We start from the raw sequence: 18,475 nt of genomic DNA on the forward strand, positions 1-18,475 counted from the left end.
TCAAGGCATGATTTGAAGTTTTGAGCCGAAACATGTAGTTAAAACCTGGAGTTGATCTTCAGCACTCCTTTCATTACCTTCTTGTACAACGAATAGGTCTCGAGCTCTTCAGCGGGAGTTATGACCAACACCGCGGTGGTCGTTCGCTGAGTCTTCAACGCCGAGCCTAGTGTCTCTTTGGAGCCAACGAATGCGTAGGGGACGTTTTTCTCTTCACAGTAAGCCGGAAGGTGCGCCAGAACCTCGACTGGGTGCACGTCCCCTGCCAAAAGGACGACTCCCTTCTCGCCCTTCCGTAGGCTCTTGGTCACGTCTTGAATCCCGCGTCTAATGATGCGTTTGGTGGAGTCGGATTCACGGAGCTCAGTTTCTAAAGCGGCGCTCTTCTTGACGAGCTTGACACTGCGTTCCAGTAGTTTGTCATCGAGGAGTGGTACGGCGATGGGGCTGAGGTAGCTGCCGGCAACAAAGTGCGCGAGTTCTTCTGGTTTCGACTTGCCCATTGAAATTCGGTATTATCATATTCCGTTTGAAACAGCGTTGTGGGTCGAAGATGTAACAGAAATAATGAATGTGGTGCTTGAAATGAAAAGAGCATGAAGCGTTATGTTATGAAAATAGACTTTTGAGATGACCGAGTACTTCGACTCCTATATGGACCCCAATGTACACAGGCTGATGCTCAAGGACGCACCTCGAGTGGAAGCCTACAAGCGTGCCCTGGAAGCCTGCAAGGGCCGCATAGAAAACGGGGTGGTGGTGGACGTGGGCAGCGGTACTGGCTTTCTGGCCATCTTGGCGGCTACGCTTGGCGCGAAGGTGGTGGTTGCGATAGAGGCCAGCGAGATGGCGGGTGTGATAACATCCGTGGCCAGGGAAAACGGAGTCGAGGACAGGGTGCTTGTCTTTGCAGGAAACGCTGACGACTACGGGATCACGATGCATCTCGAGCTCGAACCCAAGCCCAGACTGGTTCGGGGACCTGCGCAAACGAAAGACGTCGATGTTGTGGTGTCGGAATGGATGGGATTTCATCTTCTCCACGAATCCATGCTGGACACAGTCATCAGTCTCCGAAAACGCTTGCTGAAGCCTGACGGGTTGATGCTGCCTTCATCCGCAAAGGTCTGGTCAGCACTAGTCGATGCTCAGGAGTACATCGATCAGGAGGTTACCTGGTGTCACAACGTTGGTGGGGTCTCGATGAGCTGCCTGGATCCGTTATTCCGCAGTACGATTCCCAATCCCCTCGTGCATCAGTTCGACTGGAAGAATGTCAGCTTCAACACTCCTCTGCAGCTGGCCGAATTGGACCTCACTACCATAGAAATAGAGGACTTGGAGGTGATCTCCGAGGAGGTCACTTACCGTGTCCACCAGCCATCCCAATCAGGTCTGGCACACGGGGTTCTGATCTGGTTTGAAGTCGGGTTTCCCGATTCCGTATCGCTGTCCACCTCCCCTTCCGCCCACCCCACCCACTGGAAGCAAAGTATGGTCTGGGCCCCTTCCAGTGTCCCAGCCGTGAAGGGCCTCACGGTGACCTCCAAGCTGGCCCTGCGGCGGTCGCCCGACAACCCGCGCTGGTACGTCATTGATTGGGAGGTCATAGATCACACATAGGCCATCGGATGCACAGACATCGTGGACATGAATTTATTCACATCTTCAACCATCTGCTCGACGTCGACGTCATAAATCTTATTCCGGGAATCAACCGATGAACCTCCCAATGTAGAAAGGCCTGTCAGCTCCTTCACATACTTGTTGCATAGCAGACGCACACGGTCGCAAGCAAGGTGGGCATAATAAACTGGGGCAGGCAACGACACGCTCTTGGTGGCGCGGCCGAAGAGGTGGCAGAGGTAGTACATTACATGCCCCCAGTCCTGCAGCGGCCTTTGGAAGTCGTCACACATCACGAAATACCGACACGGCTTGGATGTGCCCTTAATTCCGTGCTGGCTCACCAAGTAGAAGTTGGCGTGTGGGCTCGGATTGCGGAGGTTGTCCACTATGATAGTTCCGGGGGTGACGTTAGTCCGGGAATCTGGAAACTGTGTCGGAAAAAACCTCGCTCCGTTGCCCTTCATGGTTATGAGGTAGGCTATCTTCGGAATTCGCTGCCCTGCATCTGCGTAGGCCTCCTTGATGCGGGACACCTCATAGTCTGACACGTCCCTAATCGACCCAGTCGAAACTCCGTTGCGGAGAACCAGCACCTTCGGGGGCCACGGCGCGCCGCTCGGACAAATCTTGCCCATGAGGTCCGTCAGTAATGAGCCCATATCATCGATGGCCATGGCCATCTCCCGACTACAGAAGACGTGCTCGTACATCGATGCCTCAGGGTCTGTCGTTCCTACCATGGCGCATATCATCGGCAATTTCCCACCTTTCACCTCAATTGGCGCGGTCAGAGTCGTGTCAATTCCGATCAGAACCGTATTACGATCACGGCCCATTAAGCCCCGGAATCCTTTGTGCTCGGACTTATCGCTGAGAGCCTGATTGTATCCTCCAAGTTTCTGGTTGATCTTCATTAGGATATTAGCCATGTGGCCATCGATACCCCGGTCTTCTCCAGCGAAGAACCTGAACTTCTTCGCCACAATGCACTGCGATGGGCAGTGCTTTTCCAAAGTAGACTTCACGATTTCGTAGAGCGGTGTATTCACTTCAGGTAGAAGCACCACAACTATGTGAGGACTTTGCTTCCGCTGGCGTCTCTGCTCTAGCTGTTCGTCCATGACCCTAGGCCAACGAACCCGTACCTGCTCCAGGTTTCGAAGACAATCTCCCGGCTCAGACCGAATTAGCACTGGGACAGGCTCCAGCCGCAGGTTCACCTTGGCGGCTTGGCCAACCATATACTCCGCAAACGCCTTCAACATCCCCTGAGGCTGCCCCGAAAAATCAACCAGTCCCCAAAAGCGAGTAGGGTTGCACTCGTTGAACGCAGAGTCAATTAGGTTCCAAGAACCTGGCTTGCAGATTTCTACGGTCTTTCGTTGTCCACGGACGACGGACGTCGCGCTGCGCGCCTGCGGATTCGGACGGGAGTACTCTAGGATAGGAGGGCGGTACACCTCAGCATCCACAACCAAGGCGCTGGGGTTCACACGAATGTGGCAGTCTCGGAGAACAGGATTGTCACCGAAGGTTTCCAGAACTGTCTTCTGGATGTGTAGGAGTCGGTCCTGAGGGGCCATAGTCATGATGCCTCCGATCACGGACTTCACCTTTTCGCCCACGCGCCTCATCATTCGCTGCTTTGCGAAGTCCAAGAGCTCCAATGGGACGTATATTCCGCGCGTCTTGGGTTTAAGTTGCACCACAGGGAGGTCCGGATAGCGCAATGTCAATCCGTACTGCTTGTTGAAGTACTTCGTAATGTTCGTCTCAACACCGTCATTCTCGAACTTATGGCTATTCGCAGTTAGGTTGCGAGTAAGACCTATCACAACCTTCCTGCGTTTTTCACCCCGGATGTAATTAAATTCCACATCTAGGTTGGCGATATCCTTGTTGACGTCTGCCAGGACGCGGTCGTCACTCCATCGAATCTTATTGACAGGACACCCGAACTTGTCCTCGAGAAAGGAAGCCATTGGAATGTTGGGGATTAGGCAGGCCCCGGCCGCGTCGATTTCCACTGTCCAATTGGCCTCGGAGCCTTTCATCAGCAGTGAGGTGCTCTGATTGTGTCCCATTGTAAAGTATCGCGCCTTGCAGTCGCTCCTGTCATTGTAGGGGCATCCGGGGTGCTCACTTAGAGGGACAGGCTCCTCGTCCCGGGGAGCGAACTTGCGCCCATAGTGACAATTCGACACTGATGCGGCGGCGTTGAACAGAATGTCAACCATCTGGTTCCGCTCGTCGTCCTCGCGACGTTCCGTGTCAAGCAGTTCACTCATGAAGTAACGCTTTTCTTCCACCAATATGACTTGCCACAGGCCCTGGCGGCGCGCCAGCGGAGCGTAGGACACCGCCGTATCCAGGTCATGGAGGCTCAACAAAATGTTATCCCCATCGTAAAACAATTTCGTTGTGGTATCCAGATCGATTTTCATGTGGGTCAGCAGCCATGAGGACAGCAGATGTTGCCGAAAATCTTGGCGCAAAGGTCGGAGGAGGTCAGTGGTTTTCGTTGTGGCTGTATCGATGTACGATACTCTGTAGCGTATGATTTTAACATTGGGATCATCAGCAGCGATTTCAAAATGGTTGCTGACAACCTGGACCTTTCCGAACTTAGTGATTACCTGTGAGCCGCCACGTCCCCTGCCTCGACCGCGATCGCCTTGGCCTCGACCGCCTTGGCCTCGACCGCCTTGGCCTCGACCTCGGTCGCCTTGGCCTCGACCTCGGTCGCCTTGGCCTCGACCTCGGTCGCCTCTTCCTCGACCGCGTACGGAATCGCGATCACGAACGGATCCAGCAGTGTGCATTGATTATTTGGTATTTAGATTCTCCGGTGACGTGTGTGCAATAAAGGATATCACAAGCATAGTCTCTGTGCGAATGTGCGAAACGCTCCGAGCACCTTAAAGAAGACTGGGCGGGCTTGATGTCCTCTCAGGGACCACGAATCCCTCAACTAGAGGCGGGTTCAAGGGAGGCTCCTCTACGAACTGCGGCTGAGTCGCGAAAGGATCATCTAAGCTGGCGTCGCACAGATTCGAAAACGCCGAAGATTTCGCAGGGATCTCGGTGGGCGAAGGAATCTTCCACTGCAGTTGGACGTACTTCTCAGCAATGTGCCGTTTCAGAGCGTCTTTTTGCTTGTATGATGGTAGCTGCCCTCCAAAATGTCGCAGCAGCTCTCCATTGACGTTCTGCGTGGTCGTTATCTTTAGTGGTCACTTTGTTACCCCTGGCGTTTAGAAATTGCACTTCATCATCAGACCAGACGGACATGCCGATGCCCTTTACTCGGAACGAGAGCGCGCGGCTGCGTCTGGTCGTCCTCAGGCGCTCACTGTACGCCCGCGCAGTCCACACACAGAAATATACCCCAGGTTAGGTCGCAGTACGACGCACAGGAGTCACCGCAGTCAGCGCAACGTCTAATGTGGAGGGATGGTATGCCTCACCTATTTTCAGGCGTCGATTTTTGCAGAGCCTCAAGGGCGTTCTTGGCGTTAGGCCTAACCGGTTTCAAAGACCACGCCGGCATTGACAAAATCAGAATAAGTCTCCGATATGACGTGAGTGGAAGGGCTAGTGAGGCTTCTGGGGTCTTGGACCACAGGGACGCCGTCGTTACGATTCTCAGAGAGTCACAGCACCGACCAACGTAACAGCACAGCGCGTGACAGGACGTAGAAAAGATAAATCGGACTTATGCGTAACACCGACTGGTGGGAGATGCCGTTCCAGCGGTGTATTCTTGCCTGTCAAGACCTTGAAAGCACAGACAAGACCCCAAACGCCAAGAAACTGCACCCGAATATTCCTTCCTTCGAGGAGATATCGGAGACGTTGGGCCGTAGCGGCTCAATTCGCAGCATCTGCACTCAACGAGGTGCAATCACCGGGTCCGTGCTGCAGCGTGGAGTGTGCGGGTGGTATGTCACACCTGAGGGTCCGGTAGTGGGACGACTGACCGTCTCTCACAGCGCCGTAGTATTTCGTCCTCGTGGGTACGGGGAGGGGTGTAAATCAGACGCTCGGATTCCGAGCCCAGAACGTTACTTCCTCCGGGTTGACCTCTCGGACCTCGTGGAGTGCGGCACCGTCTGCTTACCTACCTCTGCACAATCTCGGAAGTACTATGAGGCCAGCGTTCGGCATTTCCCTGAAATGCAGACTGAGAGTCCTTACGATTTTGCGGTGGATTCCCCTTTGAGCGATAAGGCTTCCCATTTTTACTTACAGCTGCTGGTGAACGGCGGAAATGCGATGGCCAAAGAATATGTGGACGACTACGAAAGTGACACACCTGCCGGAAATAGTCAGGGCCTAGACGACGAGAAGGCTAGCTTACTTCGAACGTACAGTCTGTCGGGCCGCGAGTCCCAGGATGACACGTTCACCCTGAACAGCTACGAACGACTTCGCTACTCCGTCGCGCACAGAAACCCGCTGCTGCCCGATCAGGTCCTCCGACTGCTGAACATGAAGAGAAAACGCAGCCGCAGACCCAGGCAGCAGCCTAGCTTCATCCTGTTACGGGTGAGGGCGGGGTCACCCTCATCTAGCTATTGCATAAGAACGCCGAGATTACGCAGGCGGTGATGGGCCTTGTCGACCGGCGAAGGGCTGAGGTTCACAAGCAGTCAGAGTGGGCGTGGGATGTCCGAACCACAGACAACTCTTCGACTCCGTTCCTCTTAACCATATGATTCGGACTGCTAACAGCTCAGTGCGCGGGCGCGTTCTGTGGTCGTTTAACGATATGACATGCGACACTAGCCCAGCCACTGTGGTTCCATTTTTTTCCAACCAATTGCTGAGCATGCTCACTACCGACGATGCCAGCCCTGATGTTGCCAAGTCAGTTCCTTTTATGACTCAGGTGTTCCGAACCTTCGGGTTATCACCTGGGTACAGGTGGGTGATATCGGAACCAGGAATCAGCGCGAGCTCCTCGCATTTGAAGAGAGAGAGCTCATTGCCTGAGCCAAGCTGGTTGACTAGCGCCGCCTGGGAGCAGCCCGATAAAACCAACGGCGTGTTGAGCGCGGACCAGGTCCAAGCCATCATGGGGGTGGTGCCTCCAGCGCACAGCGTCAAGCCTTGGCATTGCGTATACTGCGTACGCCGAGATGGTGTCTCGTACCAGACGCTTTACCAGTGAGCTACGGCCCGATCGATGATGCAGCTGCACTGCCGGCAAATCTCCCATCATTGCTGTCCTGCGAGACAGTAGTGGAATTGTGTTTGGATTTTATTCTGGGACAGGACTGCAGCAAACGAATCGGTACTACGGAAGTGGCGACACATTCGTATACACATTCAAGGATGGTCTGCTCCAGCCCTACCACTGGTCTTCACTGAATGACTACTTTCTGTTCACAGACGCTAAGAGGGTGGCAGTGGGGGGCGGTGGTGCCTACGCCTTGACGGTGGATGCGGATATGATATGCGGATCCACTGCCGCTTGTCGCACCTTCCTGAATCCGCCTCTATCCACAGAAGACTTCGTCTTGGCTGACTTCCAGGTTTGGACCCTCTGATACCAGCACGAGATTCTTCCCCTGCGTGACGGTTCCCAAGAAGGCTCACCTCTACAGGCAGAAACGAAGCTTTGACCTTGGCCTGTCGTCGAATCCAACGAACGAGGTCTGTAAAGGACTCCACGTGCCTCCACGCATCCGTAGCTGGTAGCCCAGTGTTTGAACAGCCGTCGACAGCGCACAGGTCGTCTCTATCTCCACAGAGGCGACGATCTGGGAACTCCCTTGCAAAAACGCAGCAAGGAACGATCACAAAGGGCTTGCGAAGGGCGTTGGCAACCTCGATGATGGGGTTGGTGGCTTGGTCGGGATGGAGCCCCACGAAGCAGCAGGCGCCGAGCAAAAACGCCCGGCGCCCCGGGTGCCTTGAGAGAAATTCGCCATCAAAGAGGTCACAAACCTGATCTAGGTCAAGCCGGAACCTCTCTAGCATGGGCTCGGTAGATCCGCGTGTCTGGTAGTGCTTTATGGCAGCCTTCGAAAGACAGGCAGGTCGAGGGTCCACAGTCAGGCAGGGGATCTGTCGCAGGTGCATCTCGAAAGCCAGGGCCCCCTTACCTCCGGCCACGTCTACGATGCCCTGCCTCTGTAGCCGTTCTCGACCGAAAAGCCCCTCCAGAAAGTTCGCTAGGACCGCAGCTCGTTGGTCCTTGGGCTTCTTCTGTTCGGCGGAAAACGGATCGCATGGCAGGGCAGATGACTCGGTCTTCTGTTTCCGCCTAGACACTTCCCATTCGCGCCTCTTGTGTGCATCATTGTCATGAACGAAGGGGCACGGATGTCGAAAGCAGATGCCAGATGCCAAGTAAAACTTACAAAGACCGCTGGCTTGGTCAGAGTTGGTGGAAACGCTACTGACGGTCTTCTTTTCGCGGTAGGGCTCAAATAGGCCCAGGCCCTGCATGCTCCATCGGTGGAGGATGTCGATCCGGAACGCTCGTAGATTGGATACTGTGCTGCCGTCAGAGCGGTTCACTTCTTCGCCAATGATATCGATCTCGTCGCCGTTGCGGATGGTCTTGAAAGCGGTGACGCCAGGCTTAGGTATAGACCCCGGAGCCATAAGTTCAGTTCCATTTTCCACAATCATTACGTGCACAGCATCGGCGATTACCGACACCACTTGGCCTTCTTCCTGCCGTCTTTTCGGCTGGAGACTCGAGAATTGGACGTCTCTCCGCACGTCAAAGAACGCCAGCTGCTTGCTGCGGGTTCGCCGTCGTACCACTTGACCTCGGAAGCGCATTGTATGGGCTTCTGGAGCATCCAAACACAAACCGGAGGCAACGGAGGAGGATGACATCCCCACAAATGACTCAAATTCCAAGCACTTCACACAGAGTAGCACAGCATGCCCAATGATCAGGAGTCGCTGCTGTACCTCCCTGACTTGATTCGACACGGCCGCAGAGCCAAATCTCCCGCCCCAGAGGATCCCGTGCTGCGGCCCGCTCCGCAGGAGGACATCTCTCCTCCCGCGGAGCCCAGAGACGGGTGGGTCTTGCCTCCAGGCTGCGACGCCCACGGAGGTCTTGATACCGGTTACGCCACCTCCTGGACACAGGCACTAGACAACCGTTTCCTCGATCTGTGCAGTAGTCCTGACGACGAGTGCTGCGTGCGGTACCTAACCATGAGGGCTGAGTGCCGGAGAGCAGCTGAGATGTTCTCGGCCTTGCTTGTGCAGTCGTTGTCATTCGGGGAGGCGGGTCCAACCCTCTGTAGGTGCCGATACATCAGAGAGCTGAGTTGCGCTAATCCGGAGACCATCGACATTTGGAGCTTGCACAAGCCAAAATTCCACAGGGATAGGGTTTACTTATGTCCTGGGGGGTTAGTCATCACGCTGGTCAGAGGTGGCAGCGTCTTCACATTTCCTACCTTACGCTCTGACGGCTCAGAGATACCGCCAGTGACAGAGCAGGCACTCACGGATCTAGCCAGGCTACCCGCGTCCGAACAGCGTCTGCTGTATCTGGACAGGCAGGCGGGCTTTGCTCCACTGTGGTCCTGCAATACGTCAACTGGAGACCGCGTCAACCTGACTGCTGGCGCCTGCGTGTTGCCTGGCATCGTGGATGTTATAACGGCGAGGAAAGCCTACTCGTTGGAAGTGAAGGCGGCTGAAGCGATTTTCGCTGGGGTTTTGGCCTCACCGGAACCCCGGCTGCTTCCACCCGTGTGCTTCCTTGTTACCTACGCGGGGTGTACATTATTCGTGGAAGGCCAAGTGCCGAGGCACTGTGTTGATCTCCTTACTCACAACAGGAACTGGATCTTCTCTGGGCAGCCATCAGTCCCTGAGTATTCCACACCCTTTGAAGCCTTCATGTCAAAAGGTCTGGTCGCCTTGGAGACGTACGACATCAATCTACACGAGGCGTTAGAACAGATCACACGAACCACTCATGCACGACTGCGCATCGGCCCGTCAGCAGCCTACATCCACTCCGAGATTGTGGCCATGATAAACGAAAGGGAGGCCTTACGCGACCGTATGCTTGAGTATCTATCCCGCAAGTATGGAGTGAGATGCGGGAGCAGGATACACAGGCCGCTATGCCCGCTGTGTATCGTCATGAGTTCGTAATGCCGTCCTTCCGCTCATCCGAGTGCCTACACAGATCATCCACTGATCTGGTTATGCTTACTGCTCGTTCCGACGGACTCGTCCGTGTCCGTAATCTCTGGGAAAGCTGCCCTGTGATGGTACCGTCGCATGGAGCTTCCAGCGTGCAGCCCTCGCCGCTGAAGAGCTTGGTTTTCCGCAAGCGTTTTGCAAGTCTGCAGGATTCTTCATCCTCCGAAAGCGACACCCTCACCAGCCACCTCCGAACCCTGCAAAAGTTGGCTCCTCAGATCGCTGACGAAACTCTGCGGGTTCATGATGACCAGGATTTGGCTGCGGTTCTGCACGCTCACGGCCTCAACCTGCGGTTGGCGCTACCGCTGCTGCTCTCGAGCAGGCTGGCCCTGCCTAGGGTGTACTCCATAGTGAGTACCAACTTCCTGCACTATAGATGGCAACGCGCCTTCTGGTCTGTCGGGGTTTGAAGCACTTGTTCTTTATCGAAGTGGCCCAGGGACGCACTTCGTGCGTGGCACAGCACGCGCAGGCATGCGCCCTACGCAAGATCAACGACTTCCTTGACCAAGCGCGGTTGGAGGATTACCTTCGAAATGTGAGGCTACGGCGTGTGTCCCACGCAGACGCTCGTGCTTGAGATTCACCAGTCGTTTGGACAACTAGTGCCGCTGCCTGGACTTCGGGAGGTCACGGCTGAAGATTTGCTCGCAGACGCGACGGGAGCCGTCGAGAGTCTGTCAGCGCAACTACGGGTGCAACTCGCCCCTGACGTAGTTTATCGTAAGTGCTTCGCGCACAACTATAGCGTTGGGTCGGTGAACGACACCCGTCGTAACTTAACTCTGGAGACCACTCTCTTTGGCGGCCCGGAACTGTACCCTCCCTACTCAACAGCAGTGTTGAGCACGTTCTTGGGGCCCATCAACTCCATGGTAGACGGTGAGCAGACTTCCAACTGTGCCCGGGCTTACCACCCGCTCGTGGTGGACACGGCGCGCATTATGGAGGCGGGGAGGCTCATCGGGGATGTCGTCGACACCGGCAGCATCCCAGAGCCGCTGCGTGGATTCTATCCAGAAACTGGCGGTGCTTTCATAGCGGCGTGCGTGCCGATTATGCACCGGCTACTCGCCTGGGTGCACAGGTCTCTGCCAGCCACTCGGGCATGTCCCTTCAGTCGCCTCTATCCGATAATTCCTACGCTATGTAACACCAGCGTTGTAGGGCAGCTTGGTCGAATGCGTTCGTTTACCCGTGGAGAAAACTTTCCATGTCATCCACGCTGCGTGTTGGATGAGAACCACTTCTGCGTCGAGTCCTCAGCGGCCACAACGACCTTGGAGAGCCTCCTAGAGCTGAATAAAGCAGTCAAGAATCCCTCACCGCTGTTCACCGTGAAGCTCGAAGCGACGCTTGCCCTTCTCTATGGGCAACATCACCGAACGTCTGAGGGCATTGCCCTTCTGAAACGCGCACTCTCTACGGTGCTTCCGACGGCCGCGACGGCAAGCCGCTTCCTCGGCTCTCTCGCTTCGCTGCATCTGAGCGATCAGGACTTCGAGGCTGCAATTAGGGTTGGCACGGAGCTACGGCTGCTCAATGAACCGGCGGCCCCCCGGAAGTCGCAGCACTTACTCTCGGAATACATGCAGCAGCTGGGTGCTTGGCCTGAGTGGACGCTAGATTGTGAGTGGGGGTTGGTATGCAAATCGTAGTGTCTCTGCCGCTCCACGGGTCGCGGGCAGTGGATCGCCTCAGGTGGAAGGTCGTTCTCGCCGCTGAGCTCTTGCGGAGCTCGGCAGCTCTCACAGCAGACGTTTGGTATCGGGGAAACCCAGCGATGTTCTATGCGCGTGATCTTCTGCTGTGTGTCAAGGCTGAGTATCGTCGGTTACTACCAGAGATTCCTGAGATTTGGTTCGGGAGCGCCATTGATTGGTTGTTGGGCAGCGCCCTCAGCGACACTGGTCGCCTTGGAGATGCCGAAACTGTGTTACGGGAAGCCATTGGACTCACGTGAGCTGCCGACCACCTGTATATCAGGGAAACATCTGGTCCGTCTGCTCATATGCGCCAGATGTTGGAGCTGGCCTTGTGTAAGTGTCTTCGCAAATCTGACCGCTGTCGTGAGGCGCTGGTGCTTGCCACGGAAGTCTCGCAGGCACTCGACAAGTCGTTGGGTAGACTAAACGAATGGAGCGTGGACGCCAAGAGGCTTCAAGGCGTGCTGTCGTCCACGGTGGCTAGCCACGTGAGTGCCCCAGAGCTAACACACAGCAATTCCACGAGCTGCAGCGGGCCAGAGTCCTACGACCGCACAGAGAGAAGGCCACCCTTGTATGGATCGAGATTTACTCTCGGCACTTGGCAGCTCTGATGACTCCCACCGTAGTGTTCCCCACATCTGACCTCCTCCTAAAGCCTGGAGCCGCCCCTGTGGCTTTGCCTTCGATGCACGTAGACCTCCGTTCCACTGGCTTCGCCATCCCGTTGCCTCACAGGGACGTGGTCCGCACCATGCTGGAAACGCGGAGCGAGACTACAAGCCTGGTGCAAGAGGCGGTGTGGGGCGCAATACAGCTGAAGGTGCTGGACCTGGATAACAGCTTCGTAGTCGATTTCTTCGTTCGCCAGACCAATCAAACCAATAACAAAGACACTGCCGCGCTGGAGCTGCTCATGCGGCAAGGAATGAGTGCATCGGAGATCTCTTCCCTCGTGAGTTCGAGATGGGCCCCAAATCAGTGCACTGAAGACCTTATCTACTCGGAGTGGATTTTTCAGCGGAGTTTGAAACCGCTGAGTGCGGAGCAGGCTGAGGTTTTGGATTGCGAACTCAGTTCGTTAAAGCCTCCATGTGCCCTCTCCGTTGCAGATTGCGCTCTAAAGTGTGACCCGGCTCAGTGGTTCGACCTTGTTAAAGACCGATTCGAAGATACTTTGATGGCTATTCTGAGGGTTACGATGACTCTGGAATCCAAACAAGCCATTTCGAAGGAGGTTAACCGCAGCTTCCAGACCTTTACTCCAATGGAGCAAACCGAGCCCGCTACCAACGTGATCGAGAGTCCTCCAACGGCGTCGCCAGCCATCGGAAGGCGCCGCAGGTTCCAGCAAGAGAGTTTCAGAGGGCTCCACGCTGCAGCTAGACGAATGCGTGGAGGAGGCTGAATGCCAGAAACCACAAAAAATCCTGTTAGATCTTAGTCTACCCTTCCGACAACCCCGCTAGTGATCGTGAACACACAGCCAGCCAACACCGTCCACCGTCGGTCTCAAAGACTTGCACGTCTCGCAGTACGACTGCAACTCCATCGCGAAGCCGATCAACATGTAGCCGGTGCATGTCGGAGTGCACCACCATGGGCATGCACCCAGTGGGGTCTGCAATGCACAGCGGCTGTAGCTCCCGCCGGGCTTGGGGCGTATGAATCAGCCCGACGACACACCTGACGATTCTTGGCTGCGAGGTGCAGATGTGTGCCACGCTCACTGGCGCCAGATGCTCAGCGAGCTGCTGAAGCCGGATGTATGCCGGTGACAGTGCCACGCGCGCTCCCAGTGAGATCACGCGGCACTCTGCCGGCGGCGGGGCCGTGGGCTGCTCAGACTTGACTGTGGGGTCCTCCGCAAGCCTTTCAGCCTTATTTCTCGTCGCCCAGCGGCCCATGAATCCAGAATTACGTCATAACCGGCGCGCGTGTCGCAAGTCGAGTAGGCTTCAGCGCAATCCATTTTCATGCAAAAAAAATATGTGTATGCGACTTTGTCATCATAAGCAAACCGCTACCTGCGATTCTTGGTGAGAAGTATGTGTATGCGACTTTGTCATCATAAGCAAACAGCTACCTGCGATTCTTGGCGAGAAGTATGTGTATGAGACTTTGTCATCCATGAGTAAACAGCTACCTACGAGCGAAGTAGCAAACATCAGAACCCTCCGGAATTTGATCCTCTCTGGTGGTCGTCGATGCCAGCGTCGTTCTACTGGTTGTGGTAGTTTTCGCAGTGGTTGTCGGTTTCTTGGTGGTTGTCGTGGTAGTTGTCGGTTTCGTGGTGGTTGTCGTAGTGGTTGTCGTGGTGGTTGTCGTGGTGGTTGTCGTGGTGGTTGCCCTGGAAGCAGAATAACGAATGTGCCACGCATTCACACTTACGTGGAAGGAGGAGCCGGAGGAAGAGGAGGCGGAGGGAAAGGATACGTCGTTGTGGCTAGAACGTCCTCGCATACCAATGTTGTGACGGAATCAACAATTGCCCTGCGTTACCACCAACGTCAACCTTACTGCTCCATGCCAGACAGGTCGGATTTTATCTGCTCCAGAGTGGCGGTTACTCCTGCGCCTTTCCACTCGGCTATTCGGTTTTGCCACCAGCGGGTAATTCCGGCAGATTCGTTCGCTGGGGCCAGAATTATGGAGACTAAGCTGTTGTGGTCCACCAAGGCCTGCAGCATCTCGTCCTTGGTCGGGAATCGGCAGTAGTTCAACTCGTGCAGATCGTAACGGATCTTATCCCAGTCACAATCAGTTGCGAGCTGAGAATCGCTCTTGAGCTTACTCGGGTTGTCTGTGGCAGCGGTGATGACTTTGATGACGCGTTGATCTGAGGAGGACTTTGAGAATACGTCCAAATTCAGAGAAGCTAACATGGCGGTAAAGACGCTCTCCGGCGCGTCGGTGTTGCCGATGTTCTGAAACTCTAGGATGCTAGTCCATATCGCATCGATGGTGTCAGAGCCCAAGGGCACATCCAGTCGCCAAGGGTAGTACAGGTCTATGCCGTGAACCGGCTTGTCGATGAAAGACACGAGTCCAAATTTTGAGTGCGGGAAGCGGCGTTGGATCTCCTTGAACGCATTAGTCAGCTTTGGCGCTATAATGTGCTTGGCTGCTGCGAAGGACCATGAGGAATCCTGGTGGTGCAGGATCTCCACCACGATGTCCCGAGTATCTACAGGCTCGCCACTGGGGCAAACGAATCCCGAGTCCTCAAGTCGACGAGGAGGGTAGCCTGTCAGACGCATGACGGAGTTTGCAAGGGCCACACCGAAGTTCCCCGGCGAATCCAGCTCCACATCGATCCCAGCTGCCACCCAATCACTGACTCGACGACTCCACCAGTCATCCGATGTCAGAATGACCACTGTGGCTTGACAGTCATGGAGCGCGGCGGTCATACCGGCGTCAGATTGCCCCCCACAGATTTCCTGCGCGGAGTCGTAGGCACAGGCTCCCCCGTCGCGTTCTCCCAGAAGACTGCTGGGACGATTGGTGACCAGCACTAGAAGCTTTGCCGCCTCAGGTCGGGCTGTGAAGCCTTGCTTGCAGGCAATCGACAGAGCGTCAAACGCTCCTGAAGGTTCGCCGCCGTCGCCTCCCATGTGGCCTAGCCGTGTCGCAATCGACTGAACTGTGCCTTTGGCCAGCGGCACCTCCTCCTTCCATACAGGGACGCCCTCGAAGGGTGCGGTCCCGAAGGATATGAGCCCGAAGTGAGCATGCCGGAACTCACGAGCTAGATCCGTTAGTACTCGCCCGACAACATCAGCTATGAGATCTCCGTCCACCTGGAACTCGTGACCGTAGTCCTGGGCCAGTATCACCTCAAGCCGGGTTTCTCTGGCGGCGGCTCGGAGGTCGTCTGGGGAATGAAGGGCTGACGACAGACACAGTAAATGAATCAGTCGCATCCGAAAAAACATGGATTACTCCACCTGAGCATCACCCAACGCGCTCTCTGAGCAATGTGTGTGTACACGTAACCACGCCGTAGCAGACTCGTGGAAGACGCAGATTCCGTCGTTCATTGGAATTTTTTTCACAATTTAGGTCTGAATGAAGCGTGGGTGACAGGCTTCATCATCAGCAGTCTGCATCCTGCTCCCGCTCGCCCTTGCTGTCGGCCAAGAGACAGGGCCTATGGAGCCTAAACTAGCGGTCAAGGAGTAAGTTTCGAACGTCAGAACCACTCAGGGAGGCGGAAGCCCAGCAGCAGGTAAACCAGATGCGGCAGTTCGGTAAACGCCAGCAGATTGGCTCACTTGTTGACGACTGGCAGAGCTACATGAAGGAGTTTATACCCGACTTGTGAGTGGCGAGGGCGTCGCTGACAGCATGCTGACGGTGTACTTGTCCAGACAAGGGAGCGAGGTGTTCTACCAGGACGTGGATTCCGAGCCCACACTCGTACGAGGGGCATTTTTCACCTCTGAGGACGCTGGAAGCAACCTGACTGTGAAGATCCTCGACCCCAACGGAGACATCGTCTTCAGTCGTAAAGACGCACCTGAAGGAGTGTTCGTCTTTGAGACAGAGCATGCGGGCATCCACTCTTTCGAGCTGAGCAACGGATCCCTCACTGACTCCAAGGCTGTTACATTCATGCTAGGCGCTGGACAGACACTCTACGCCAGCCAGACTGACGTGCAGTCCATCGAGACGCGCTCACTACGTCTGCTGAATATTTTAAAGGCTGTCGAGGTGAGACTTGGTGGTCCTCCTGACGCAGCGAGAGAATTCTATTCTGTTTAGCCGACAACAAGACCATCTTCAGGTAGGAAATGTAAATATTACTAATATGGGATGCAAGAATAGCAAGGGCATCGACGTGGAGCGCACTCAAAGCGTGCTGGCTACGGTGCGGCCCAGTATCAAGTACGCTCGTGTGAATAGCGGAGGTTTTCCGGCTCTTGAAGGCGCATACCACGTGTCCCAAAGAGTTCTGGGGACTGGAATCTCGGGCAGTGTGAAGCTTGTCACTCACAAGAAAACAGGGCAGCAGTTCGCCATGAAGCATGTTACCCTTGGTGGCGTGGGCATGAAGCGGGATATTCTGGAGAACGAGGTACTCGTCTTTCTCGAGGTGGATCACCCCAATATCTGCCGGTTACTGGAGGTCTACGAGGAACCTAACTCATATTACCTTGTCATGGAGTATTGTACTGGGGGTGAACTGTACAACCGCTTGGCAAAGACGGTACGGTTTACAGAAAGAGACGTCGCTCGGTTGACAGTGCAAATGTTGAAGGCGCTCAAATTTTGTCATGATCACCACATCTGCCACCGAGACCTCAAACTCGAAAACTGGGTCTTCCAGAACAAGGCTGAAGATTCTCCACTCAAGCTGATTGACTTCGGTTTCTCAAAGCTCTTCGACCCAGGTCGGCCCATGACCGCTGTACACGGCACTGTCTACTACGTCGCTCCAGAGGTGCTCACGGGCTACTACACCTACAAATGCGACATGTGGTCTGTCGGCGTCATTGTCTACATGATGCTTTCCGGAGCCCCCCCCTTCAGCGGGAGCGAGGACAGCGATGTTATGGCTGCCGTCATGCGCGGAGAGTACCAGTTCGCGCCTGTTGCTAGGTGGCAGGGTGTCAGTCAAGAGGCCAAGGATTTTATAAGTCGTCTCCTGGTTTTAAATCCCTCGGAGCGGTTCGGTACGAGTAACGCACTGACTCACCCTTGGATTCTCAACTCTCTCTCGCAGGAGTCTGTGGGAGATGTTGTCATCAACCGTCAGCACTTCCACGACCTGCAACAGTTTTCTGTGGCCTCGTCTATAAAACGAGCCGCATTAGGCGTCGTCGCTTTTCAGTTCCCCGATTCCGATGTGCACAACCTACAGCAGGTCTTCACGACGTTGGATTCTGACATGAAGGGGTATATCACCTTTCCGCAATTCTGCGACGCTCTGAAGTCTGTTGGGCACATTACCACCAACGAGGCTCGGAATCTTTTTGAGAAAGTCGACCAGACTGGTGACAACAGAATATATTACTCCGAGTTCATTGCTGTGGCCCTGCAAGCGAAGCTCCTCGAGAATGAGAGCCTTCTGCGACAGGCCTTCGACAAATTTGACCGTAATCGTGATGGGGTCATCACCTTACAGGATATGAAGCAGTCTCTAGGGGACACCTATGACAACCGTCCGACAGAAGACATCTTCAACGAAGCACTGGACGAGCTGAAAGCCCGATCTTCTGATAAAGGATCTCCCTTCCGCCGCCGTCGCAACACCGGCATCACCTGGGAAGAATTCGCGCGTCTCGTCCGCAAAACTGACGCTGACATCTCCCTAGTTCGGAAGCGCACCTCGGAGTTACAGGTTCCGAAAGGACCCAGCTTCTTGGAGCTGGCCGCACGCACCGTAGCCGTACACGATCACGAGGCCCGAGCGCAAGCACTTGCGAAGGAAATATCAGACAGCTAACATTTTTTACAGACGGTTCAGAAGGGAGCCTCACGCATGCTATGGGTCTCCGTGATTCAGATCCTGTGTTCAATTTGCGCTATGGTGGCCCAAGTAGGCTACGTTAAGAGCTTGCTCATGCGTCGCAATACAATCTTTTGAACAGTAACCGCAAACGTTGAAAGTAACAGATTGGCTTCCTCCTGAATATTCGACAGGAGATATTCGAAATATGCCCGCCTTATCCTCGTCATTCGGCTGCGAATGGGAAGCTGTTTTCTGCAGAGGGTGGGTGTCAAGACTCCTCGTCCAACGTAAGCTCCAGAGAGGCGCCGAACCTGGTATCGATACAAGGAGCCTGCTGCGCTTCGCTCCTCTGCTACGTGTAGTCTGGCGATGTTTGCTTGCTATTTTGTTCGTGGTCACGCTGTGTTATGATTTGGTACGAAGGGTTCTGGCTGCAGTACAGAGGCAAAGACCTGCGGCTTTCTTCCAGTACGTGGCCTTTTTGACG

The 18,475-nt window shown here is 55.0% G+C and overlaps 11 protein-coding genes across 21 annotated transcripts; 4 read left to right on the forward strand and 7 right to left on the reverse strand.

Annotated features, from left to right (window-relative positions):
* Positions 1–38: 38 nt before the first annotated feature.
* KVP18_003481 (uncharacterized protein) lies at positions 39–503 on the reverse strand (the record flags this gene model as incomplete). The annotated part of the gene is made up of 1 exon (XM_067955260.1): positions 39–503. One exon carries the CDS (start codon positions 501–503, stop codon positions 39–41), a length of 465 nt encoding a protein of 154 aa, XP_067812265.1.
* A 127-nt stretch (positions 504–630) lies between these two features.
* KVP18_005234 (uncharacterized protein) lies at positions 631–1,528 on the forward strand (the record flags this gene model as incomplete). Its single annotated transcript, XM_067949631.1, has 2 exons — positions 631–1,497; positions 1,523–1,528. 2 exons carry the CDS (start codon positions 631–633, stop codon positions 1,526–1,528), a joined length of 873 nt encoding a protein of 290 aa, XP_067812277.1.
* An 85-nt stretch (positions 1,529–1,613) lies between these two features.
* KVP18_003484 (uncharacterized protein) lies at positions 1,614–4,451 on the reverse strand (the record flags this gene model as incomplete). The annotated part of the gene is made up of 1 exon (XM_067955266.1): positions 1,614–4,451. The coding sequence occupies one exon, from the start codon at positions 4,449–4,451 to the stop codon at positions 1,614–1,616; it is 2,838 nt and encodes a 945-aa protein (XP_067812271.1).
* Positions 4,452–4,547: 96 nt separating this feature from the next.
* Positions 4,548–5,179, reverse strand: KVP18_005232 (uncharacterized protein; the record flags this gene model as incomplete). The annotated part of the gene is made up of 4 exons (XM_067949629.1): positions 4,548–4,838; positions 4,867–4,954; positions 4,983–5,069; positions 5,097–5,179. The coding sequence occupies 4 exons, from the start codon at positions 5,177–5,179 to the stop codon at positions 4,548–4,550; spliced, it is 549 nt and encodes a 182-aa protein (XP_067812275.1).
* A 167-nt stretch (positions 5,180–5,346) lies between these two features.
* Positions 5,347–6,802, forward strand: KVP18_003478 (uncharacterized protein; the record flags this gene model as incomplete). 3 transcript variants are annotated; one of them, XM_067955250.1, is made up of 4 exons in its annotated part: positions 5,347–5,641; positions 5,669–6,177; positions 6,204–6,286; positions 6,313–6,802. In XM_067955250.1, the coding sequence occupies 4 exons, from the start codon at positions 5,347–5,349 to the stop codon at positions 6,800–6,802; spliced, it is 1,377 nt and encodes a 458-aa protein (XP_067812255.1). The 3 variants fall into 3 exon arrangements, with proteins under 3 accessions (XP_067812255.1, XP_067812253.1, XP_067812254.1); XM_067955248.1 differs by lacking the exon at positions 6,313–6,802 and having other exon boundaries at positions 5,347–6,240; XM_067955249.1 differs by lacking the exons at positions 5,347–5,641; positions 5,669–6,177; positions 6,204–6,286 and having other exon boundaries at positions 6,344–6,802.
* A 224-nt stretch (positions 6,803–7,026) lies between these two features.
* KVP18_003472 (uncharacterized protein) lies at positions 7,027–8,484 on the reverse strand (the record flags this gene model as incomplete). Of its 2 annotated transcripts, XM_067955239.1 has the most annotated exons (2): positions 7,131–7,202; positions 7,231–8,484. In XM_067955239.1, the coding sequence occupies 2 exons, from the start codon at positions 8,482–8,484 to the stop codon at positions 7,131–7,133; spliced, it is 1,326 nt and encodes a 441-aa protein (XP_067812244.1). The 2 variants fall into 2 exon arrangements, with proteins under 2 accessions (XP_067812243.1, XP_067812244.1); XM_067955238.1 differs by having other exon boundaries at positions 7,027–8,427.
* A 48-nt stretch (positions 8,485–8,532) lies between these two features.
* KVP18_003480 (uncharacterized protein) lies at positions 8,533–12,939 on the forward strand (the record flags this gene model as incomplete). Of its 5 annotated transcripts, XM_067955259.1 has the most annotated exons (8): positions 8,533–9,708; positions 9,735–10,175; positions 10,202–10,363; positions 10,392–11,454; positions 11,484–11,784; positions 11,812–12,019; positions 12,046–12,486; positions 12,514–12,939. In XM_067955259.1, the coding sequence occupies 8 exons, from the start codon at positions 8,533–8,535 to the stop codon at positions 12,937–12,939; spliced, it is 4,218 nt and encodes a 1,405-aa protein (XP_067812264.1). The 5 variants fall into 5 exon arrangements, with proteins under 5 accessions (XP_067812264.1, XP_067812262.1, XP_067812263.1 ...); XM_067955257.1 differs by lacking the exons at positions 10,202–10,363; positions 10,392–11,454; positions 11,484–11,784; ... (1 more) ...; positions 12,046–12,486; positions 12,514–12,939 and having other exon boundaries at positions 8,533–9,771; XM_067955258.1 differs by lacking the exons at positions 8,533–9,708; positions 9,735–10,175; positions 10,202–10,363; ... (2 more) ...; positions 12,046–12,486; positions 12,514–12,939 and having other exon boundaries at positions 10,698–11,483.
* Positions 12,940–12,976: 37 nt separating this feature from the next.
* KVP18_003487 (uncharacterized protein) lies at positions 12,977–13,438 on the reverse strand (the record flags this gene model as incomplete). Its single annotated transcript, XM_067955269.1, has 1 exon — positions 12,977–13,438. The coding sequence occupies one exon, from the start codon at positions 13,436–13,438 to the stop codon at positions 12,977–12,979; it is 462 nt and encodes a 153-aa protein (XP_067812274.1).
* Positions 13,439–13,752: 314 nt separating this feature from the next.
* KVP18_003471 (uncharacterized protein) lies at positions 13,753–13,994 on the reverse strand (the record flags this gene model as incomplete). The annotated part of the gene is made up of 2 exons (XM_067955237.1): positions 13,753–13,881; positions 13,923–13,994. The coding sequence occupies 2 exons, from the start codon at positions 13,992–13,994 to the stop codon at positions 13,753–13,755; spliced, it is 201 nt and encodes a 66-aa protein (XP_067812242.1).
* Positions 13,995–14,047: 53 nt separating this feature from the next.
* KVP18_003473 (uncharacterized protein) lies at positions 14,048–15,469 on the reverse strand (the record flags this gene model as incomplete). 2 transcript variants are annotated; one of them, XM_067955240.1, is made up of 1 exon in its annotated part: positions 14,048–15,469. In XM_067955240.1, one exon carries the CDS (start codon positions 15,467–15,469, stop codon positions 14,048–14,050), a length of 1,422 nt encoding a protein of 473 aa, XP_067812245.1. The 2 variants fall into 2 exon arrangements, with proteins under 2 accessions (XP_067812245.1, XP_067812246.1); XM_067955241.1 differs by having other exon boundaries at positions 14,048–15,457.
* A 217-nt stretch (positions 15,470–15,686) lies between these two features.
* On the forward strand, positions 15,687–17,982 carry KVP18_003483 (uncharacterized protein; the record flags this gene model as incomplete). 3 transcript variants are annotated; one of them, XM_067955263.1, is made up of 4 exons in its annotated part: positions 15,687–15,712; positions 15,741–15,854; positions 15,881–16,247; positions 16,276–17,982. In XM_067955263.1, the coding sequence occupies 4 exons, from the start codon at positions 15,687–15,689 to the stop codon at positions 17,980–17,982; spliced, it is 2,214 nt and encodes a 737-aa protein (XP_067812268.1). The 3 variants fall into 3 exon arrangements, with proteins under 3 accessions (XP_067812268.1, XP_067812270.1, XP_067812269.1); XM_067955265.1 differs by lacking the exons at positions 15,687–15,712; positions 15,741–15,854 and having other exon boundaries at positions 15,882–16,298; XM_067955264.1 differs by lacking the exons at positions 15,687–15,712; positions 15,741–15,854; positions 15,881–16,247 and having other exon boundaries at positions 16,345–17,982.
* Between the last annotated feature and the right edge of the window lie 493 nt (positions 17,983–18,475).

This window comes from the organism of the source record quoted next (assembly GCF_019968955.1).
Source record: "MAG: Porospora cf. gigantea A chromosome Unknown PgA_NODE_158_length_32395_cov_346.679, whole genome shotgun sequence".
NCBI lineage: Eukaryota > Apicomplexa > Conoidasida > Eugregarinorida > Porosporidae > Porospora > Porospora cf. gigantea A.